The sequence below is a fragment of the Genypterus blacodes genome, unplaced genomic scaffold, assembly GCF_046128005.1.
Source record: "Genypterus blacodes isolate CSIRO-AG114 ecotype Tasmania unplaced genomic scaffold, CSIRO-AGI_Gbla_v1 ptg000039l_1, whole genome shotgun sequence".
Lineage (NCBI taxonomy): Eukaryota > Metazoa > Chordata > Actinopteri > Ophidiiformes > Ophidiidae > Genypterus > Genypterus blacodes.
Window position 1 is genome coordinate 6,546,041 of NW_027466852.1, and position 14,315 is coordinate 6,560,355.

The 14,315-nt window shown below is 42.3% G+C and overlaps 2 protein-coding genes across 2 annotated transcripts in view; both read right to left on the minus strand.

Annotated features, from left to right (window-relative positions):
- The window catches only part of fabp2 (fatty acid binding protein 2, intestinal), a 154,088-nt gene that overhangs the window by 55,525 nt on the left and 84,248 nt on the right, over positions 1-14,315 (minus strand). The window lies entirely within an intron of this gene.
- On the minus strand, positions 8,728-10,381 carry helt (helt bHLH transcription factor). Its single transcript, XM_076147663.1, has 4 exons — positions 10,355-10,381; positions 9,698-9,802; positions 9,447-9,543; positions 8,728-9,212 (listed from the first exon to the last, which is right to left on the minus strand). Exons 1-4 carry the CDS (start codon positions 10,379-10,381, stop codon positions 8,728-8,730), a joined length of 714 nt encoding a protein of 237 aa, XP_076003778.1.

Sequence of the window (14,315 nt, forward strand, 5' to 3'; positions counted from 1 at the left end):
GAGGGAGAGAGAGAGAGAGAGAGAGAGAGAGAGAGAGGGGATCCAGCTCAAATCAGTGTGTGGGAACCACATAAGGAGAAATCCCTGGCTGATCCGAGCCAAGACACTTTGTTTTTCTCCCCTCCTCTGCCCCCTCCCACTCTTTCTCTCCATCCATTTTTGGGTTTTCATTTTTATTCATAGGGTGATAGGGGTGGAGGGAAGGGTGTCAGGAAAGCAGGGGGCAGTTCATGCATGTGCGTGTGTGTGCGTGTGTGCTTGTGTGTGTGTGCGTGTGTGTGCGTGTGTGTGCGTGTGTGTGTGTGTGTGCGCGCATGTGTGTGTGTGTGTGTGTGCGGTAGCAGGAAGGGATTGTTAGTCGGGTGATGCCAGTGGATGTAGGTGCAGGCCTCAGACCAGGCCTGCTAACAATAGCCACAGTGTTGTTTGGGTAGTTGCGTCCAGGACTCTTGGACATTCTTCCCATGTCAGTATAATCACTACTGGGAGGTAGCTCCATTACGGATTACCATATCATTAATAGTATCCATGACTTTTGTTCAAAGGCTACTTGTGTAATGTTGCCTTGTGGATGACGGCTAATCCGCTGAGCTGCAGCTGTAGGAAAGAAGAGGCGTAGATCCCACCATCGCTCTTGCTTTCTCTCTCTCCCTCACAAACACACACACACTATGCCACACATGCAACACATATAGAGGCATCTCGCTGTCCAGGCCCACAGGGATCAGGCCACTGAAAGACAGATACAAACAACAGTCAAATACAAAGTTCCCCCATAGAGCAAAAAAACATCCATTCTACACTTCCCTACTGATCCCTCCTTAAAGCCAAAGACCACCCCCCTCCGCCCCACCCCTCGCCTCCCCTCCCCTCTCCTCTGTCCCCTAAGTTGGCTCTCGTCCTCCCATTAAAGCCCCCCGCTCTCCTCTCAGATGGTGGGCCAGATTAGGAGCGGAACAATGACAGTTTTCAATGTAAAATGTGCATCTTGTTAGTCCCCTTTTCTCTCCCCGGCTATCTTATGATGGACAGAGAAAAGGAGAAGTGATGCCATTCAGAAAGTTATCTGCGAGGGTCTTCTCCCACCACTGCAGCTTCCCCTCTGTCTGTTTTAATCCCTCCATCTTTCCCCCTTGCCACCAGGCTTAAAAGGACAGAGAAGTTTTGTTTCTGTCTTTGTTTGCTTTATATCAGTAATATGATGCGTCCCAGAGACATTTAGCTGATCTCCTAATAAATAAAGCTACAAAATCACATATTCTGTAGGAATACACTATTATTACAGGTCATTGTTCATGCTGTCGTCTGACTGTGCTGGATGTTAGTTCAGAGCTCCATGTGTGGAATAAAACGTTTTTTAGAATAAGAAAAGGACTGCTATATTACAATTATTTCTTAAATGAACAAATTCCCATAACAAGCTGCTTCTTATATGAACATCCTGGGGTGCTGTGGACAAAAAGTACTGTTTTAATCTTTGTGAGAGGCGGATCAGAGTAACTGTTTCACTGAATAGATCCCAGCCCACCTTGGGGAGACACCCACCCCCCACGCCCCCCAAATGTTGGCATGTCAGCAGGGAGAGCTGCCAACTTGGGAGTGGAGCAGACACCTCTGAATGATGCTCTCTCAAGACCCTGTTTGTTTTCCTAATGGGCATTGATGGTTGGTATAAATAAAGGACCTCCTTTGTTTTGTGTGTTATAAAAAACAACACAGAGACACAAATGTGATTCATTGGACCTGTGCTGATAGTGAAAGTTGAGTGTGTTCCATAGAAATGTTTGCATTTTGGAGGTTTTCAAGCAAACAGATATATACTTTTAATGGGTTGTTTGTGTTTATAAGTGAATGAACAATAGTGGTCAACTCTAAGTTGTGTGGTAAACTCCACTAAGATGTTTAAGATGGAGGCAGACAAGCGCACACTGAATGATGCTATACCCACTATAGGGTCAGGATACATGATGTGTTTTGGGCAAAGAAAAAGGAAAAGGATGGCGCACTGATGAGAGGGTACATGTGGTGTTTGGTTGGAGTGCAGTGATCAGGGGGGACAGCTGAATCTAATAAGTAATCAAGCTATTGGTTTATGTTCTGTTGCAGAAAGCTGAAGCTGATTCTGATCCCAGAGACAGACTGAGCTAGCTGGCTGAGCTAACAGTTAGCACAACACACAATGTCTTCTTCTCATGAGTCGAATGTCAGAACCACAAAACAACAAGAGTGCACACATTTCAAAAGCTTCAGAAATGTTTGTTGTGTAAAGTCGCGACAAATCTATGCATTCTGATAAATGTATGGACAGAGTGGATCCTTTCTGTCATTAGCATTCTGCACTTTAATGCTCTGATTTTAGAATAAGACCAAGCTATGGTCAAGTACTCACAATGTGGTCTAACTTAGAACTTAATCAGGCTAAGCTCAGTCCAGCTAAAAGAGGTCGACATATACACTCAGAAAGCCCTACATTACTCACACATCTGAGTTTTTGTGTGTTTCTTTCTGATCCTGTGCGTTTGGTGATGACGCCTGGCAGGAACATTAATCTCTGCTGCTGTGTGATTTCCACATGTAATGATTAGTAAAAGCTTTAATGCAATGTATGTAACTTTTAGCTAGCTGGTGAGGTAGTGAATAGTAAGCTGAAGCAGTAAAAGCAGTAAAAGCAGCAACATGTTGGAAACCGTTTCTTTGCTCCTCTATTCAACAAAATGATTTAAAGGAACAAGATTGTCTACTGAAATGTGGCGGCTTTGTTAGTAACACGGTGAGGTGTGCGGCTCTAAATCAATTAGCTTGAGTGGTTGTTGTTGTGTTGTGCGTGTTGTGCTGCATCGTGTTCTTGGTGTCCGACATGACGCCCTGCTGTGAAGGTCACGCTGAGGTCAGTGAGGCTATGACCGCTTCACCCACTGCCATGACTGTCGACATATGAACCAATCCAACTCAGAAATATTAGAATAATGAATGCATTTGAATGGGAAAGTCTTTCTTATTTTTTCAGCTCTGTTTTGTATATTTATATATCTACTCTACTAAAACAATCCAAAACACTGCATTTGAATCAGTGTCACACCATCATCATCATCACAAACACACACACACACACACACACACACACACAGACACACACACACACACAAGAACGCACACACACTCTTTATGGATCCGATCAGTCACTCCAGATGATGTCCTCTGCAGGCTGGTCGGCCTCTCTAGCTGCCAATCTAACTTGCTTTCTTTCTTTCTTTCTTTCTCTGGATTGGTTAGGCAGATCGTGACCTCAGAGTGTGACCTGTGAAGCCCTGGGTCCCCCTTTCGCTGGCCCTACGCTGGCCCTGGACACGGCTAAATACAGAGGAGTGGCTGTCCTCTCGCTGGACAAAAGGCGACCTATCAGGCGAACACACCACGCTGGCCCCTCATGAGTCCAGCCAAGCGCACAGGGAGCACATTAGCACCTCTGGGTTTTATTTACCCTTTCTTTTTGGGCCCCGCAAGGAGTTGACTGGGGCGTCAAGTTTGTCAGGTGCCTCAGCATGGACTGCATCACTCATACACAAATACACACACACACACACACACACACACACACACACAGCCACGGTCTTTTGGGTTGCCAAAACCACTTCAAGTCGCCTTGTCCTGGTTCATGTTGTCGGTTTTCATATCCTCCATTTGCCACTGAAGCGTTATGTTTGAGAAAGGTGTAGGCACAACACAACGTCGGCCCCGATACTTCACACGTGACTGCAGCCTGACAGGAGTGTTATTAAGGCTGAATAGACAGCTCCGCTCATTGAGTTTCAAGATGGAAATTCCACTGCTGCTGGAGAGCTCAAAGTACTCGTAGAACAGAGGAGAATGGGTGCGTTAAGAGTAACTAGGTACTTTAATAGGTGCTTTAAGTAAAGTAGAGTTTTGAGGTACATTTCAGAGAGAAATGTTCTGCCACCATGTTTATGTGACGGCTATAGTTAATGGCCTTTGAGTTCATAAAAAATGCATTTTGTTGTTATACATTTTCAGAGACGAACACATCTACTCAACTTGCAAGCATCTAAACCTACAACTCATCTGAATCCCCCAAACCTGGAGATTGGAGCTTTTTCTTGATTAACCTCCTTTTTCAGATGTTAACATTCAAATTTATTCCAAAGTGCTTAGGAGAAAAACATTTATTTGCAATTTTAAGGTGAACAGCTTTGCAAAATGTAGGTGTTTTTATTATTTTATTCCATTTTCATTCTTTGATTTCAAAATTGCTGTTTTTTGTTCATGTTTTACTTTCAGAAATTATTCTTTACAACTGTGTGACTTTTGATGAATTCATATATATATATATGTGTGTGTGTGTGTGTGTGTGTGTGTGTGTGTGTGTGTGTGCGTGTGTGTGTGTGCCTTCTCGAGCTTTTTTACTTTGAGTCTACTGAAGTCTGAATATATGTGTCACTAAAGAATTGTTTCTGCTTTTGAATACAGCTGTGCTTGTAATTAATTTTTTTGAAAAATTCCCTAAAACCATGAAATGTTTAAACCATTCCAGCCCTGCATTGTCTGAATGTAAGAGTCAGTGAAAGCGTACTGACATCAAAGTGGATTAAAGAAATAAAAAGAGAGAACATCCCCTTCTCCAGCTGTTTCTGACGTCCATTGTTTTAAATGCAACACGTGAAGCGCAAATCATGAGGGAAATATCTCTATTGAGGGTCTTCAGTTTAACATAGTCTTTCAAATATGCATAATTTATTGATGTTGTCCAGCTTAATGCCATTAGGCTCTAACAAAAAGCCCTTAAATCATGCCATTCCATTGGAGACGTCTCGTGAAATTACTCACACAGTATTATATTTGTCTCCTCTTCATGCGTACTCCTTTTCTAAATACACACAGGAACTGGAATGCATGGTGCTCTTTGTCTAACTACCATGCAAAATTACCTGATTTATCTAGAGCACTTTCCGATGTCACACTGTCTGTGCTGGTGACAAAAGTGCCCCTTGTTGTGGCACACAACCGAACCAACGCCACCCTCAACAAACTCACAGGACTGATCTGATACTCGCGTTTTCAACCTTTTGTCCTCAAAAACAATGGCAAACAGAGGGCCGCACTTTCTCTTGGCAAATGATGCCTTAATTGTGCAAGTTAACAAGCTCGCTCCTGTTTTCCCATGAATAACAAAGAGCTTGGTTGAATTTTGTTTTTTTGCTTCTTCTTTTTGTTTGTTCCTTTAGTTTGGAAGGAGTTTCTATAGAGGATCTGCACGCTTGTTGGGCTGTTCCCATGCCATTGCTCTGTGTTCCTCAGAGTGCTTGTGAGGAGTGGCGTGGACTTTACTGAAGAAACAAATTAATAAAAACAACAGAAAGAGACAAACGAGAAGAAGCAGAGGTCGTGACTGCAATGATGAGCGACAGCAGGATATTCTGTGAACCTTTAGCTGTGCTTTGGTTTGTAGCTGAGATGCCTTTGACCCTTCCCCACTTTCTGTCCTTTATAACACTGCTCCTTTTATCACTCTATTCATTTTTGGCTCAAATATCTTTGCCGCTCTTCTAAATGGAGGTAGTGTTGAATAGAACATCTCCATGGATTTGCATAATCTGATGGCATTTGGGTTGGATTGCCAGTGAGCACATAGCGGGGTTGTGCCAAGTGCAGAAAGGTGAAGCCCTCATCCACTGGCAGGGGGCAAAGGGGGGCGATGAAAAATACAAGCCTTCATAGCTGACTTGTTTGGCCTGTGACATCGCTTTGAAACCTAAACGTCTGTCGCGGAAATTACTCTTTAGATTTCAACGGATAGCATCCTGATGTCGGGAGGTTACACACGACACAGACGCAGTGATGTGCTCCGGTAAGAATCGTTCCCAGACAATGGGAAAGCATTGATAAGAGATCCCATTCATGCCTGTTCTGCTCTTACAGTGGCCCGTAATTCTGCAGACATGGCTGGTGCCAAGGCGGTAGGATAGCTGCCTCTCTCTGATGGGAAACTGTTGCTCATGTGCTGGGTTGGCTGCCAAGTTTTGGCATTATTGGTGTGAAGAGGGGTGGGGGTTACAGAAAGGGGGCCCTTTAAACCCTGTGAGATAGTGCTATCTGTTGTGAGAATGATCTTCATCCCTTTCCCCCCTTTTCTTAGTCCCTCTCTCTGTTTCTCCCACCCACCCTCTCTCTCTCTCACACACACACACACACACACACACACACACACACACACACACACACACACACACACACACACACACACACACACACACACACACTGTCTCAGTCTTTTAATGCTGTAGATCTGACAACCATCCTGAGAAGAACCAAAGAACATCAGATTTGATGCCACTGGAACGCTTTGACTACCAGCCAGGGTAGATGATTTGTCACAGCTTCCTTTAGCTTTACTCAAGAATTTTCCATAAATGTTTCTTACCCATGACCTCCCACACACACACACACACACACACACACTAGCACTACACCCAAAGGACATTGATTGTTAGAGCTCAAGTCTAACATCTTGTTCACAATTTGATGCCAGGCTAATATCACTTGTTAATTTACACAAATTATGGATATTTTAATTCATTTGTATCTTTATTTTTTGCAGATACATGTCGAACTTAAATAAGAACACACAAATACACCGTCGCCCATAAAATTGGAAGGATTTTTTATTCCAACTTAATGGGCGACCATGTAGTACTATGTAGATTTAGATTTCAGAGCCATTTCACATGACAAACTTTGCTTGTATAATTTTTTTATCACTAGTTTGGAGAACATTTAAGATAGTTCCAAGTCCAGTAACATGACAAAGTCAAGTCGCTAGTATTGTTTGATTATCTCAAGTTGGGTCTTTTTACTTACTTACTTACTCCAATCCAAGCAGAAGAATTCTCTTAGCCAGTAGGAAGTCAGCGTTTACCTGTTCTTGTTTTCATTGCTAGATATGAAACTTGCTCCTTTGAATAAAATGTATTTAAGTTTGATTTATTTTTTACCACGAGTGTTCTAAGTGTTTTTCAGTAACATGCCAGTGATTTTGTAATAAAAACATATTGTTCCTGTTGGGCCTGTGACATTAATGTGAAAGATAAACATTTCTAGCCTGAAGCTTTTAACCAATGAAGCCCAGTTTACATGACAATAAATGGTTTAGTCTTTTCTCCTCTTTGCTCAATTTATTATTATTCATGCGATGTGCAGCCTAAATCTTTCTCATCTGGCTGAACATGAGTCTTTTTTCTCTGCTAAACTTTGTGTTTAGTGTCAGGATTTAAACCAATATTGAGGCTGTATAGGGATCCAAGTGTTCCTTCAAAGCTTTTCCCTTTTATCATATTGTCACTTTTCCATCTGTCTTTCATTTCTTTCTTCTGCTCCCTGGTTGCTTGTCTTCTGGTCAGGGGGGCTGCTTAATGTGGGTTTATCCAACCATCCATGCGATTAATGTGGCTTTATCCCTGCATTCATGATGAACCCATCCATCCATAAATCATTTTTCCATCCAACATATATGTCCATAGATAAATTCAGCAAAATATTTGACACAACCTATAGTCTTCTGTGTGTGTGTACGTGTATGTGTGTGTGTGTGTGTACGCTTGTGTATTTGAGTTCTGCCCAGGTACTGACAGAGGTGATTTATAACTTGCACCACATTGAGTTCAGTTGGGTTTGGTGCATTCTCCTCAGAAAGAAACTTTGATTTCATGGTGTTGATTATTTTTCTTCGCAATCACTCAAGGATGAAGCAGGAGGATGGAGAGATTGTTCCCTTTTCAGATGCACTACAATAGGGCTCCTTGGTTTAAAAAAGTAAGGAGTTTCACCCTCTCTCTCTCTCTTTTTACTCTTGGTTCTTCCATAGAATCCAACACTATACAACTTACTTAAAGGAGGACAGGGAGGACAGGGGGGCTTGGAAGGAGTTTAGTGTGTTTATTGAGACTCTGTGGTTGCATATAAGGCAAGTATGCCAATATTCTCCTTTGATAAAAAAATAACTCCTTAATCTGGGAGGCATCTCATTTCCTCCAGTGTGTCCTTCATCTCCAATGGAAGTGTTTCATATCTTGAGTTTCTACAACTTTTTTATAATTTTCTTCATCATGTTGACAGTGTCTACAATGTAGATTTCATTTTCTGCTATTTTCTTAGATGTCAGGGTGAGAAAAGTCTACTGTATTTCCACAAATATATGGCAATCTCTTGTTTTCTCCATAATCAAACTCTCTCAAGTGATTGTCGTTTTATTGGAAGGTCTTCGATGACTATTTTAAGCAAACCACACAAATCAAGAGGCTTATTGAGAGCAGGATCATACACACATTACATCTGATGCTGGAGATAGTCAGCTGAGACTTTATACCAGTTTTTGCAGTTTGTATTATTATAGTGTTATATGTTTACTGGACCTTGAGGATGTTTTGCTATACAGCTATTAAAATCCTCTAGTTTATATTAAACATGTGCTCATCTTTGATTTGTATTTTATCTCAACAATACTCATACATGGAAGAATCATAAAATCATCACAATTTGCTCAAAGCTGAAGGTCTCAATCATCTTTCCTCTCTTGTGGATTCTTCTGTCTGGCCAACGAGAAGAAATTCGACCCAAATTTTCATTAAAAATATTTATTCCATTCACAACACGGATCTAGTCCCATCACTCACAAGCATATAAATAAAGACAAAAACAAAAACACGACGTAAGTATTTACATGGCATGTTGCGCACTGTGCAAACTGAACGTGTTTGCGTGATGTGTGTGACCGATGAAGTTGAAATAGTGGTGATCGAGTCCCTGCACCGGTGACAGGTAGCCACCGTGCGGCTGTGTGTGCGCAGAGAGCGGCACCGCCGGATACGAGATGCCCGGGCTGCGGGCCGCGCCGTGCCAGGAGAAGTGACCCGGCGGGCTCGGCTGGTACACGGGCTCGGCGGGACTGTGGCTTTGGTGCTCGGGGGAGGAGGAGGAGTGAAGCTGGCCCAGGTAGTCAGACGGTTCGTGCACCGAGGCCAACGAGCCAAACACTGGCTCGGTCACCACGCGGGACTTGGACTGTAAGAACGCGAGAATCCGCGCGTACTTGATGTCTTTGGTCTCAGCCCGGTCCTCTGTGGTCAGATAGTGCACCAGGTTCTTCATACACTCGTGGTATCCGTAGTGAAAGTAGTTGGCGAACTCAGCCAGCAGTTCACCTGCAATAAATCAAAGAAAGAACACATTACAAACACGGAATCATGTGCGTGCGTGTGTGTGAGTGTGTGTGGCACAAGGCGGGATTCGGTTCTTATTCCTGCCGCTGCATGATAAAATCGCAGCAACAAGCAAACGGTGGCGGTGTAGTTCTTGTATAAAATATAATAATGTGAAATATATAAAGCATTGATTTGCGTATGTGTCCAGGTGCGTAAAGTGACGCAGCTACTCGCCTTTTTCTCTCCCGCGGGGGAAATCAGCCGAGTGAAGCGCTCTCAGATACTGCACTGTCATCTCCAGGATCTCAGCTTTCTCCAGTTTTCCAGAATTCTGCAATTAATAGAAACGTTTCACTTAAATTACAAACCACATGTGATCACATAAAACATATATATACAAGTAATTTTTCTGAGCTCTCTAACCTGTGCGTCATGTAAAATTAGCTAATAAACTATATACTAGACAAATGTAGTTCTCACAGTACCTGTTTAGCGAGCGCCATGGGTACAGTCTTTCCTAACTCGTTGAGGCAGCGGTTGATCCGGTCCCTTCTGCGCTTCTCGATGACTTTGTGTGAGATGGGAGTTCTCTGTTAGAGGAAAGACATGACAGAAGAGTAACACCGTTATTATCCACGAATATGCTCTGAAATAAAACATAAACAACGACCATACACTGTGAATATGATGATAAAACGTTGATGTTGCAAAGTGTTGCGCGGCCTGTCCTGCGCGCTCCAGCGCTCCATGGCGCACGGCGCGCACCGGACATCTTCTGCGCGCCGAACGGTTTTTCATCATTCTAACGCATCACCGGTAATGAGTAAGACACATAAGGCACTTTTAGCACATTGTACTATTGTATTTCAGTGTAAGATGTATTACTAATGCCAACTAAGATGGATACAATTCCGCGCGTTTAGTACGTTGCGCGTTTTTAGGGCATCTGCTGTTCGAGAAAAGCGCGCGACACAGGCGCGGTGCATTGCGCCATTGTCATCCACTAATGATTCCTCCAAGCAGCAGCAGTATTTGTAGCAAACATCAAAGTGCAGAATCCAATAAAGTAACTGAAAGTATCAAAGGTGCGCAGCTGCCCAACCAAATGGTTCAGTCCAGAGCGCACGCGGCGCGCAGTATACCTTCCGGTCCTTCATCTTGGAGGCCATGGATGGATCCCTCATGTAGTTCTTAATCACTGATCGGAGCTGTGAGATGGAGAGATGTTATTCTGCAGGGAGATGAGACGGACTGAGCAGTGAGCGTGGAGCTGGACCTTATAAAGGGATCATCCAGGGGACTCTGGCATTCATGGTGTAAATTATTCCATGGGATTAGAGCCATGCATCGGGTAAATGTGTGCATTTAGGATCAGTTAAAGAAATAGTATCAATCTAAAGCCAGGGGCTAGCAGGGGGGCAAACCTGCTTTGTTAATCCACGTGGCCGTTCAAAAGACACGTGATTACTTTTGGAATATTATTTGCATAGTAACAACCCAGGCGGGAAATAAGCACCGGGCGCTGGTTCGCCTGATCCGCCGGGGCGCTGCTGTGCGCACAGAAAACAAAGCCAGCGAAGAAAGAAATCCTCTTTCTTCCACCTCGCGTTTCTCACACGATCGCCTGTTTACAAATCCCAGCAAGCGACCTTAACTCTCCTCCAAGCCCGGTCCGAGTCTGAAGGCCTGTCCAGTGTCATTAGAGTAATTAAGTAAGCCTTTAATAGGCTGTTCCGCCGAGTTCAGGGGAGATCTTTTGGAGACGCAGTCCCCCCGTTTGTTCTCGGCGTTTCTCACACGACTTGGTGACACGTCCATCTTTTATGAGAGATGGCAAGCTTTTTGTTTACATTCTTTATGTTGTTGGACTCCTCGGCAGGTGTGTGATTAGCGCTGGCACACGAGCGTCGTCTGCGTCAAGGCCCCAGCGTCTCCAGCAGCCTCTGGCACACGAGGGTTACCCACCACTGGAGACTCTCTAGAGAGGCTCAATTTGTATCCTATTATCCTATAAGAAAATGTCTATTCAGTCGAATGAATAGTTTCATTGGCCTAAATTTTAATAATGCTGTGAAAGAAAGGGAGAAATAAAGAAGAATGCAGCTGGTGTGAACGCGCATTATTCCCCGTCACCTGCAGGATGGGTAGCCTGGAGACCTCTATTCATTTGCCTAATTTCGGTCAACTTAACAAACTTTGGGAGAAATTATACTGCCATTGTTATGAAGGGTGAAGCTTTCTGATCGAATTAACACCATGTTTTGATCCGGTAAATGTCATTAGAAAGAGAGAAACAATCGCGTTTAAAGGGGCCTGGGTAATGCGCCAAGTGGAGACGCCAAAGCGCAAAGTGCACAAAGGGCGCTGGTAAATGCCACAGGGGACTTTTGTATCCTCACATTGCTCAAGTTTTTCCCCCCAAACAAAGGGCATTATTTTATACTTGAATACATTTCATACAACAATTGGCTGTTTTCTTCAAACATATTTTCACAGCAAGGTTAACAACAGGGTTTATTGTGTGCGCTCCTTCTCACACTGCTGCTCGTCTCTTGCGCCGTAACACTTTGCACCCGAGGGCTCTTTTTTAAAAAAACGTTTTTAATCTGGAAAGTTGCGCCGTGTTTGTTATATATTTGATCCCTTTCAAGCGACGTCGACAAATAAAGAGATTGAAAAGAGAGAGAGAAAAGCTCACCAGACTTCTGAAGCGTTTGGAGCGTTTCTGCAGCACCGTGGAGAGAAAGGCGCGAGCGCAACGGTGCCGGGGCAGAAAATCCAATTACGTCACTGTGCACTTTTAAACACTTTTTATGCGTTTGGCTTTTGAAATATGGACAGTCTGCCGTGCGGCTGCTTTATTTGAAATTTTAATTATAAACTGTCACTTTGTGGCGATCAAATCTCTTCATGCTGATTGATGCGTCAGTGTGAAGCTGCAGGTGATGCGTCAGGATTCTGGTTCCTTTGTGTTATTTAGCCTGATTTGATATGATAATCATATTTTCGCATTCAGATTGATGTTGACAGGATCAGACAATGTTAAATCTACGTTTAGTGTTTGCCCAAATGCGTATCTGAAGTGTGACGTTTGCGTTCCCTCTGTGCGTTTGTGCGCTGAGAGTTTTGGTGCCATGATGAAAAAAATTGCTCCTGACTTTGGGAAAAGTATTGTTATGAAGATTTTAATAAACGCTGCACTGGCTGCTGGGATTTTAAATCAGAATTTCCGCAAATATACAGGTCAAATAATAAGAGACACCTCGTGATGTTTGCACTGTATATCAACACTCACATTTCATTGTCCTTTGGAGGTGTTAATGTACAGATAATGCATGTTAATAGCATAATTAGTCAGTGTAAACTGTAAATGTAAGGCAGCATTCAGTCTGCAAGTGCTTTAAACTGGAAAAGACAAGTTATGTTTAAAAATATGGAATAAATAGCTGGTATATTCATTACATGCTATAATGTGATGTTATTATTTTTATTATTATTATTATTCTAAGATCAGATCACATTAGATATGATAAAGGGAAATGTGTCTTAGATACATACTGTACTATACTGTACATACATAACAAAAACACGATGATAGAAAATGCATATTTTAAACAAAGACAGAGCACCAATACTAATGTACTAACTGTAGTGCTTAGTTAGACAAAAATAAAACAGAATCATCAATGTTTAATGAATTGATTGTATCTGTTTTGCTTGCAAGCCCACAGCAAGAAAATACATTCAAATAAAATACAAAATTCAGTTTGTAAAGGGGTCAATAGGGTTCAGTTAACCCGACATCACTCATTTGCATGAAACAACAGTTTGCCTTCAGGAAGTGAATCATGCAAATAGCTTTGATATGTAGTTCAGCATTTCAGCATGAAGATGTTGAGATGGTTTAAGTCTTAAACCATCTCAACATGGAGGTACCATCTTAAACTTTAAGAAAAAGAAATGAAATGAAGTGGTCGCTGTAATATTGATGTGATGTACAGGATTTATGATCTTCCCATATTTACAGATGCATATGTATGAATACTTGAATAACGTGAAAAATATGTTTTTTATGATTGTAGTATAGTTGCCTACTAACTGCTGTCTGATATTTAGTGGAATTATAGTGTTTTAAGTGGTAATATGTTTGTTTGTTTCTTTCTGATTGTCTGTCAAACTACATTACACAATTACACTGCATCACATTATTGTCAAATAATAAACAAGAGCCTCCAGCCGAGCCTAATGTGTGACTGTGTCTGTCTGCAGCGGTGCGTCCGTATGAAGTGATGGTCTGTGTTGTCAGGCGCTGCGCTCTGACCCGTGGTGACCTCTGAGGTTCACAAACACAATCCTTTGGCTTGTGCGCCACCCTCAGCCTGAACAGCAGCAGTTCACACGGTCCCACTAAGCTTATGGAATGTAGGAATGGAATGATGTAAGATTCTGATTAAATGAGACCAAACTGCCAAAATACCTGGACAGCTAAAGCTCCGTTTGAACAAGATATTCAACCAGTATACTTCAAAGTCAGTATAACAGTAGACACTTCTCAAGCCTGTGTAATTTGACGAATTACCACACGATATCCTGCCTTCTATGCATGGTTAAAGCCACATATTTGCTTGATCACTCTCCAGTTAGAGCATCCAGGCTGTAGTTGGTCTAAATGAACTTTTCACAGCTTTTAAACAAACTTCCCCTCTCTGGTGGTATGTGTTGAGAGTGCAGCCCAAATAGTATTATTCACCAAAAGATATGTAGGAGGTATTTTTCATAGTGCTCATAGTAGACACCTTCCCCAGAAATAAACTTATTTCCCAATAAAACCAGTCAAAGTCTATTGAAACATCAGATACATAAGATAACTGGTTACAAAGTACTGAAACTCACAAATGAAGCATCAACATGTCCAAACGTCCACATTTGGAAATTAGAAAATACAAATACAATAGTCTAGTCAATGATGTCACTGATAAACTGTGTGTGTGCTGTGTGTATTCAGAACAACTATATGCTGCTTTTATTCACTTTTTTTAATTTTAATTTTTTGTTCTTACTTAAGGGTTTGACCAAAATGTTCAAGTCATAACAATTAAAAAA

Coding starts and splice junctions, on each gene's coding strand:
- helt (XM_076147663.1), bottom strand. CDS start 10,381: ATGGCCTCCAAGATGAAGGACCGGAAG. Junction 9,803..10,354: donor CCAAGATGAAGGACCGGAAG/GTATACTGCGCG, acceptor TTCCTCTAACAG/AGAACTCCCATCTCACACAA. Junction 9,213..9,446: donor CCCCCGCGGGAGAGAAAAAG/GCGAGTAGCTGC, acceptor GATTTATTGCAG/GTGAACTGCTGGCTGAGTTC.